The 9,855-nt window shown below is 39.0% G+C and overlaps 1 protein-coding gene across 1 annotated transcript; it reads left to right on the forward strand.

Annotated features, from left to right (window-relative positions):
- The first annotated feature begins 670 nt into the window (after positions 1 to 670).
- Positions 671 to 9,389, forward strand: Spata4 (spermatogenesis associated 4). Its single transcript, XM_042699887.1, has 6 exons — positions 671 to 873; positions 1,937 to 2,066; positions 2,465 to 2,583; positions 2,683 to 2,903; positions 6,399 to 6,515; positions 9,286 to 9,389. Exons 1-6 carry the CDS (start codon positions 671 to 673, stop codon positions 9,387 to 9,389), a joined length of 894 nt encoding a protein of 297 aa, XP_042555821.1.
- Positions 9,390 to 9,855: the final 466 nt, after the last annotated feature.

The following is a 9,855-nucleotide window of genomic DNA, read 5'->3' on the forward strand; positions in this document are numbered from 1 at the left end:
CTTACAATGTCAGTCGTGGGCCTTGCGAAAGTACCAATACGGGCAGATATTGGTGGAGAGCCTTTGAGAAGTGTATCCATCCAGTTCCGTACCAAATGACTTCACTGCCTCAGTCTACCCCTTTTCCTTCCCCACCCCTGTACTAGTAGGGCATCTTTTCCAAGAGCGAAAGTGTAACCTATGAATTGTAGTTAAATGTAAATTTTATACACGTGATTTAAAAGTTAATAGGTATTTTTGATTTTAAAGAAATCTTCCCTTACAACATAGTGAAAGACATCTTCTATTCCTTCTAAGTTTCAGAAAACAAAACAAAACTGTCCTGTTACTGCCAGCTTTGCCACAACCACTTTCAAAATGCTTCATCGAATGGCTGAACACAGTATGTAACAAGAAATACAAGGGGAAAAAAAAGTCCAAATTGTCTGTGAGTCCGACCAACGACAGCTGGGATCGGAAGTTCTGACCAAGGTGTAAGCTCCCCACATTGCTCAGACCCGGAGACTGTTCAGGCTGGAGATTCCTGCTCCTAACTGGCAATGCTCAACGGCAATCAGAAGGCCCAGTGCACCTGCTGCACCTGCTGCCGTAGAGACCTGTAGGAAGCGGAGGCCACGCCCCTCCCAGGCCACGCCCCCACGGCTGTTACCATAGAAACTCAGAAAGCGCCATGGCTGCCGCTGGCCGGGAAGGGGAGTGTTGGTCACAGCCGGCGGCAGCCCTAGAAAAGTCAATCTCACTTTCGACTCTGCGAAGGAAGTCAAAGAAGTGTTTGGTGTATCCGCACCCTCCGAAGAGCTCGCGCCTGCCCCGATGCATCCTGCGCTGGCTTCAGAGCCTAGATCTTAGTTTCTTTCCCAGGAACATCAGCAGGTGATAGAGCCAGCCAAGGCCAAGCCCCCCGGAAAGGCCCACCCCGAGGCCTAGCCCCCCGGAAAGGCCCACCCCGAGGCCTAGCCCCCCGGAAAGGCCCACCCCGAGGCCTAGCCCCCCGGAAAGGCCCACCCCGAGGCCTAGCCCCCCGGAAAGGCCCACCCCGAGGCCTAGCCCCCCGGAAAGGCCCACCCCGAGGTCTAGCCCCCGGAAAGGCCCACCCCGAGGCCTAGCCCCCCGGAAAGGCCCACCCCGAGGCCTAGCCCCCCGGAAAGGCCCACCCCGAGGCCTAGCCCCCGGAAAGGCCCACCCTCCCCTCTCCGCAGGGCTGGAGCCCCTGCGTGCGCCCCACTTTATATTCCCATCCAACCCCCCTCCCCCAGCCTACTCCCCACACAGGCATACATACAGAAGTACACACCAGCCTTAAGTAAAATATGAAACATTTCCTTTTTTTATTCAACCACTGATTATATTAATATAGGATTAATTAATATAGGATTAATATTAAAATTAATATAGTATTCTTTGGGACAAAAAGATCTGAGAGGGGCAGGGCTTTTTCTTCAGGTAGGATAGGAACTCATGCCTGCAGGCTATGCTCCTATTGAGCTGGTATCTATCATCAGGGATTTTGTTGTTGTTGCTTTTATTAAGTTGCTGCTTAACTGTAGTCATCCTGAATATAATATCAGTTAATATTTGCTTTGAGAATGCAAACAATTCCATAAAAGAAAATTAAGACCATGCGTCTTTTACACAGGAAGGAGTCTAGTTGGCTCGATTTGGTATGCCTGACAGAGATGTGCCAAAGTTTTCATTGTGTATGTAAATCACTTGGGGATGTTGTTACAATTGCTAATTTGAATTCTTTTAAAGTACACTAAAGGTTTCGGTGTGTATACCAATCTAACAAAATGCTATGCCTTGGATCCTTCTCAATAACACAGAAAACGTTTTGTTTGAAAGATATTTATTATAGGGATGGAGATGCTAGATTGATGTCAATTGTAAAATTACATTGTTTAACTTCACTATTGCCTTTCTTCGTTGCATGGATCAGGGATTTTTCAAATGGTTTCCTGATTGCAGAAATATTCTGTATATATTACCCCTGGGATCTTAAAATAACATCCTTCGAAAATGGATGCTCTTTAAAAGTCAAATTGGATAATTGGGCACAGATCGAAAAGGTAATATATCTTTTGCTATTGACTCATAATGTGCACGTGTGTGTGTGTGTGTGTGTGTGTGTGTGTGTGTGTATGTGTGAAGAGAGAGAGAGAGAGCTTTGTATGCTAAGATGTTGACAGTTTGTTTCCATGTATTGCAAACTTGTAAAATTCAACTGTTCATGCCACAAGATGTCTGTGGTTCTACAAGAAATTAGTTTGTTATCAAACATATTTGCTACTATTAATGTGGTATATTACAATTGTTTCTCCACTGAAAGATATGTATTTTGATAACTAATGTGTTAAAACACATGGATTAACTAATGTGTTAAACAGATGGATTAAAGTGAATTTTTAGTAATTAGTGCTTATGATATAATTGCTTATGATGAAAATATTTATTTCTACTATTAAAGTTTATGGCAAAAAAGAAACTTAAGTTACCTGCAGAACTAATCCATGGGACAATTCATTGTAAAGCTGGAGTACCTGAAATATTGATACAAGAGGTTTACACTTTATTAACACATCGAGAGTAAGTTGTTCAAATTTTCTAGTAATACAATTGAAGAGAATTTTCTTTGGATGACACTCGTGAATGAAATGTGACCTGTCAACCTTTTCTTATTTTCAGAGTGAAAAGTATACAGGAAGACTATGTGAATTTCACAGACTACAGCTACCAGATGAACCTACCTCTAGTTCCAAGGTCTACAGTTTCCAGGTCTATTAAGGATAACATTAGGCTAACCGAATTATTAAGCCACCCCAATATGCTCAGCAACGAGCTGAAAGTAGAGTTCCTCTTCCTCTTGCAAATGTTGCAAAGAAAATTAACCAGACAGTTGAATCCAGGTAAGTTTTCCCTGGAAGCAGCTGAGTTCTTTCAAACTCAAGGTGATATTTTTTTTAACACAGAGCAAAGAAAAACTTGCCACGCCGTGACCCCATGTCTACTTCTGTCACTGGCTAAAATGGGAAAAGACAATTTTTATGCTGGCAATAGAATCATTTATTATTCTTACAGTGCTTAATTCTTCCTTTCTTTCCTACGGAAGCACAAGATAACATCTGGCATAAACACTGCATTTTAGAAAAAAAATGCTTGCCAATTTATTCATGTAAACTTTTATGGGAAATGCATTTACATATCAACTCAAGTAATCCAAAAGAATGCAAATGTTTGAGTCAATCAGGATTTATGTTTTTAGGAAAAGCCTGCAGATTATCATGACTCACTCTAGGTACTACAGTATGATCAGTATTCTTTTCTACTTTATTGCTGTGTGGATGGCAGGACAGATTAGAGAAACTCATGGCAGCTTTCCACAGGGATGATGACATAATTCACAATTCCAAGCAGATGGGCTACCTGACTCCTTCCTAGCATTTAATTAATTAATTAATTAGTGGTTGGATGTGGGACATGAACTTAGGGCCTGGGTGCTGTCCCTGAGCTCTTTTGTTCAAGGGTAGTGCTCTACCAGTTTGAGCTATAGAGCCACTTCTGGTTTTCTGGTGCTTAAATGGAGGCAAGTCTCAAGGACTTTCCTGCCTGGGCTGGCCTTGAACCATGATTCTCAGATCTCAGCTTCCTGAGTAGCTAGGATTACAGGCCTGAGCCACCAGCCACCCTGCCCCACAAATGTGTCAGAATCTCTACCTCACATTTAGGAACTTAGGGAACTCTTGGGTAGCATACAAGTTATTCAGGAAATGAGAAAGATGTAGGTCCCTAGGATTTATTTCCCCTTTGAAAATTCATCTAGAGTGCCCAGAAAGGAACAGAGCACTGCCAACATTTTGATTTCATTCAGTCTTGTGAGAATAAACTACAGGACCTACATAGATGATTTGTATACAGAAATTTATTTTTTAATGGCCATTGCCATAAATCATAAGATGTATGATAATTTGTTATGCTAGAAATGAAAACAGAATTAAAACTTCATAGTTTCCACAATGACATTATAATCACCTACATTGAAATTGATAAAGTGGAGCCTTTCACTTTTAAGATCTTAATTCATCTGTAACTTCCATGGAGGACAAATTGCTTCATTACCACTTTTTGAATGGTATGTTCTTTTTCCCTCTGATTTGTATGCACGCTCAGGTTTCAAGTACCTTTGAATATATGAGTCTCTTTCCAAATTCTCTATTCAACTTTGCCTACACAAGAACTCTGCTTCAAAATCTATGCATTTTTAGTGTTGCTCTGAAATTGTTATACTTCACAAAGTCCTCATATTTATTCTTTGAAGGATGTATTGTAAATGACTTTTCTATTTCATTTCCAGCAACTTTTGTTATCATGGATTCATGATTTCTATCTACCATTGGATCTGCATTAATAGTTCTCCATTCTGAGATTTTCTTCCTCCCTTCTCCTCCCATTCCCTACTCTCTCCTCCCTCTCCTTCCCCTTTCTCTGTCTTGATGGAGATTGAACCCAGTGTTAAACATGCCAGAAGCAAACACTCTACCACTGAGCTGCTAGTGACTATGGACTGACTTTGTTTTTACTTTTGGAATGAATGTGTTTGAAAGACTTTCCTGGTTTCAATTTTGAAAATTTTAAAATTTCACTCTCCTAGGATAACTTAGAAATTTTCCCCTAGGATAACCTATGAAAGTACTGTGACGGCGATCACTTAAGGCCACCCCACATTTCACTGTAATTCTCTTGTTGTTCAGCACTCTGGTTCTGTCAGGTTAACACCCTCATTCTTAGTCCATTTTTCTTATTGCTGTGACGCATTTACCTTTGCATGGGGGTAACCCGTATCAGTGATCTCATTTTGAACACTCCTTTTCCTTAGCCACAATCACTCTAGTCTCCAGTCCCTGGACTGCTAATTGTAAACATCTCTTGTTTATTGCTGAGGTAATTAATAGTGATAATTAGAGTTTTAGGAATTTGACTGATTTGTGCATCCCTCAGGGGACATGAGTGATAGGTAGAAATTACCTTAGATTCATCTTCAGGCTCCAGTGAATTACAGGTTAGGGAGTGACCTTTTGGAGGCAAAGAGAAATTGCCTAATTATCAGATTTTTATATAATCAGTTGAACAATGGGAAATGTGGAAATAAGTTTGTCACTAATTTTAGAACGTAAACAGGTTTACAAAATGAAACAGGTGCTGTGTGATTTGCTTATATGAAACAAAGATGTTAAAATTAACATATGATGACAGCAGCCGTGTTTTCCTTTCTAGTTAGTGTCCAGGAAAGACAGGAGAAGGTTTTGGAGCTCTGACAATGTATCATTTTGTGATCTGGCAGATATATTTCAAAACTTCATTGGCATAAATTAACCTCATGAGTATTATACTTATTTGTATATACATTACTGAATAAGAATGTATCAAAAACTAATAGGTTGTGGGTATGGGACCTAGCCTGTGGTCCCAGTTACTCCAGAGGCAGAGATAGAAGGATTATGGTCTGAAGTTGGTCTGAATAAGACAACAGACACTATATGTAAATAAACAAACAAACCCCCCTAAAAGCAAAAGGGCAGGGAATATGAACTACTGGAGCACTAGCCTAGCAAGTATAAGGTCCTGAGTTCAATCTCCAGTGGTTCTTTCCAAACCAATGCAACAACAAAAGACAACCCACCGAAATGAATAGAAACATAATAAGAACATAAAATTACTACTTTTAAAGTGATTTTTAAAAATGATTATTTTGAGCATCAAATATTTTGAGCAATGTGGGGAAGGGGCTATTCGGCCTATATTTTCCCATTAGTCTAGAGAATATGATATGATTTGATAACTTGTTTAATTTTAAGGTAATGGCATCTTATTTTTTATAAGTTTTTATTGTGATAATACTGTACAGAGGGGTTACAGTACATGAGCAAGGTAATGAGTACATTTCTTATCAAGCATTGTTGCCTCCTCCTTTATTTTTCCCCTACCATCCCTGCCCTCCCACCGCCACAACTACACTCCCCTCCTTCCCCTGACCGCACCTAAATTGCAAAGTCATCATGCCTATAATTTGTGGAGGGGAAGGGAAAAAAGCAAATTGTTTAAATAGGGATACAAGTGGACCCATTGCAACAATGAGATGTACAAGACATTATGTCGAAAAACGAATTTTACAACTTTGCTGGGGGTTGGGGGGGGTGAGAGTGGGAAGGGAGGGGCAGGGGGTTGGGGGCGGAGATGGGAAGGGATGGGAAGGGGAAACAAAGGAGGAGGCAACAGTGCTTGATAAGAAATGTACTCATTACCTTGCCCATGTAATTGTAACCCCTCTGTACGGTATTTTCACAATAAAATAATAATAATAATAATAATGGAGCCAAAAAATAACATTTGTGTTTGCTTGGTAGCATGGTTTGAAGTGAAACCAACAGTGGGAGAAATTACCCTTGATCATCTTCCTGCCCCGATCCCTGGGCACAGATCTCATCCAAGGGTTCTGAAGGAAAGAGCTACTCCTGTTTTATGTAAGTTCTTGTTGTAAATGTTTTCTCTTAAAATGGTTTGTTTTACTTTGTTCAATTACAGTTTTTTAAAAAGAGTTAGCATAGAACCAGCATTATTCTAAAGTAATATTAAATTACCACTACTCTCCCAGCGCATACTTTGTACTCCTAAAAGCTCTCACCCAGTTCTCACTTTGTCTTTAAGATGTTGAATATGAAACAGGAAACTGTGGTTGGACATATTTCAGCTCTAAGGAACATGAAAGTATTGGGCACTAGGACTTCCCCATCTGTTGTATGACAAGAAGCTACTGGTTTAAAGCTTGTCACTTGGAAAACATTTCTATTATAGCAGCTGTAAACGCATGGAAGAAATTCAGCCAGTCACCTGCTTTTGAATAGCTCACAAGTCATGGATGGCTTTTTACATGAAAGTGATAGGAAACTTAAGATTCTGTGCCCACAAACAGTGCCCCAGCAATGCATGTTTGCTTTCTGTCCTGTATATAGCTGCTTTTACACTATTATGGCCCACAAAATAAGAGTTGGCAGATTTAACAAGAACATAGGGTAATATAATAATTTTAAAGACATATTTAGGACACGTTTTTACTAAACCATATTCATTGTATATCTGAAATTCAATTTAATCTGGGTGTCTTATAACTTTATCAGACAACCCTATCACAAAGTCAAAAACTTTATAGAATATGAGTGTGCCTCACTGCTGAAGAGTTCATTTCCTTTGTGTTACGAGTGATTTCATTGGCTAGGGCACATTCTTTGTTACATCAGATCTAACAGTATAATGTCAACAGATGGTCTTTTAAAATTATTATAATTAAAAGAGGTTACAACTTTGAAGTCAGGTGATAAGTATAATGCTATTGAACATAGTGATAATGAGTATATATATATTTATATATTTACATATTTATATAATGAGTATAATGCCAATACCACCTTTACAATTAGGACTTTAATATACTGCTATGCATTGTAAATATTAAAGGATGAGGCATTTTCCAAGCTGTTTGGTCACATATTATTATGATACAATTTTTCTTTGTTCAATGGCCTTTGAAGTACTAGTGTTTCTCAAAGCATACTTTTGAATCTTCAGGCATAAGCCAGCCTATTGAACTTGTTTACCTCACCATAGCCCTAAAGCATGGGCATATAGACCTTAACATGGCAAGTCCCATACAAATGAATAAGGAAAAGACAAATCTCTGTAGTTACACCTTCAGATCTTCTGTTAGTAGTATACGCATGAAAAACTCCATCTGGGTAGAAATTGAAGCCAGGGCAGAGAGTGAGCGTGAAGTAGGAGTCATGGTGGGCATAGAGCCATGGCAATGAGACTTCAGATTTTATTTTTCTCACTTGCTTATTTCTTTTGCTTTATGGCTAATTGGATTTGACTGCGGATAGGAAAGGGCTTTGAGACCTGCAACCAAAAGCTGGAAGGGTGGTAATGAGTCTCAGCATGGCTTCCTTCCTGTGTAAGAAAAGATGTAATATACCAAGAAAAGATGCCAACTATTTGAATTGCTAAGTGATGTTTCACATTTTTGTTATCTTTTTTGGAAAGTTTTGAAAGCTCACATTAGTGTTCAGAAAATCTGAATGCTATCATTGCTACAGAGCAAGCCTCCAAACACAATGGATTTTTGCTTTTATAATTTTAATCACGTAGTGCTATAAATAATTCCTCCTTCGTTCTATTCTCTGTGGTGTCATTTATGTGTCTCTTTCATACCAATGATCTTTCCTCTCCTTTTCAAAATGGGAGATGTGTTAATGGAAAGCAGTTCTCACTGGACAGAGCAGACCAGAATAGGATGGTGACGTTTATTATTTTACTGCTCTTAGTCATGTTCCAGATACTTGAGGTCTCTCAGTCTAGGCCCACAGAGAAATACTGAATGCTGTGAATTCATCTTGGTTAATTATGTGGATGAGAATAATTAAGATTTTTTTTCAGAGTTTGTTACGCGTGTCCTGTTTCAGTTATTTTTGATAAAAGGTAGGGTGATGAGTTTAGGTCAGTAATCTGGAAGGTAATTGAAGGAGGAGAGGAAGAACACTGGAGTAGACTAAATTTTTCCAATTAAGCTTGAACATCATGGTACTGAAAACACAGGCCATTCATCAGAACATTCTCTAGTTACCAAACGGAGAATCCTACATTAATTGTCAAGTAGGAAAATCATATTTTTTTAAAAAAAAGTCTTTTAACTCTTAAGTCCTTCTAATTCTTATCTAAATCTAGTATTTAGAAAATTGTGGGCCAATGGGACATAGATTTCCTAGCTGCCACTGGCCCTCACGTTAGAACTTAGTGACCTAGATATAGTCTGGGTGGCCAGGGTGGATGCCTCAGAGAAATGACAGATCCAGAAACTCCATGATGAATCAGGTATGTTTGCCAGACCCAAGTACAACATCGTGCCATGGTTGCCTCAGCTGCTTTCTGAAGCAATTATCTAAAAATATTCCAGTCATATTCAGTATCAGATGCACCAAAATAAGCCCTAGATATTTTTAGGCATTGCTGATGACTTTTCAAGGTGGGTGACATTCAGATGTTTTTATATCCATGACTACTAGATGACATGATCTAAACATTCTGCCTCACTGGCATTTCTCTATGCTCAGCCTTATTGTTAATCATTCTGTGTGTATTAGTATATTGTGTATATTGATATATTGTAAATACTGATATATTAACATGGTTGTAAACATGAATTGCATAATTGTTTTTGTTTAAATATCCCAACAAAAACAGATAATGCTGGTGGTTCACGTAAGGAAATTCAGGTGAAGCAATCAGGAACGCATTCGTGTACTTCTCTTAAGAAGCCTGTCATAAACATGGAAAAGGAACTTTGAAAATGCAACTTGCCAAATGGCTTTGAAGAAGTGAGGCCACTCTCTTTTGTCATATGACAGTGGCAAAAATCGCACAGTTGAAACAGCTGTGTTTCAACAGTAGATAAATTAAAAGTAGTATCTGTCCAAAAGTTGGCTAAAGAATATTTCTTCAAGTTGATTCAACAACCACTTACTAAACACCTGTTGAAAATACACAATTAGCTAAATTAGTATAGTATGGGCACTCTAACTTTAAAGGTACAGTTAAATGTAATTCTCCATGATGAGTGAGTGGGTAGTAATTGTGAAGAAGAAAAATCATGTTTTCTTGAAATGAGGGTTTGGTGTTAAGCTACTCAGCTACTTCAGTTTGAAGCACTTACCTGTTGCTGCCATGTCTATGCTTCTGGCAAAAATAAAAACCAGGCTGCTGTCCTGAAAGACTAATTATCTAATTAGACTTGGTTATTCTACATTACTATAT

This window comes from Dipodomys spectabilis, unplaced genomic scaffold (assembly GCF_019054845.1).
Source record: "Dipodomys spectabilis isolate Male_0828 unplaced genomic scaffold, ASM1905484v1 ptg000009l, whole genome shotgun sequence".
Taxonomy (NCBI): domain Eukaryota; kingdom Metazoa; phylum Chordata; class Mammalia; order Rodentia; family Heteromyidae; genus Dipodomys; species Dipodomys spectabilis.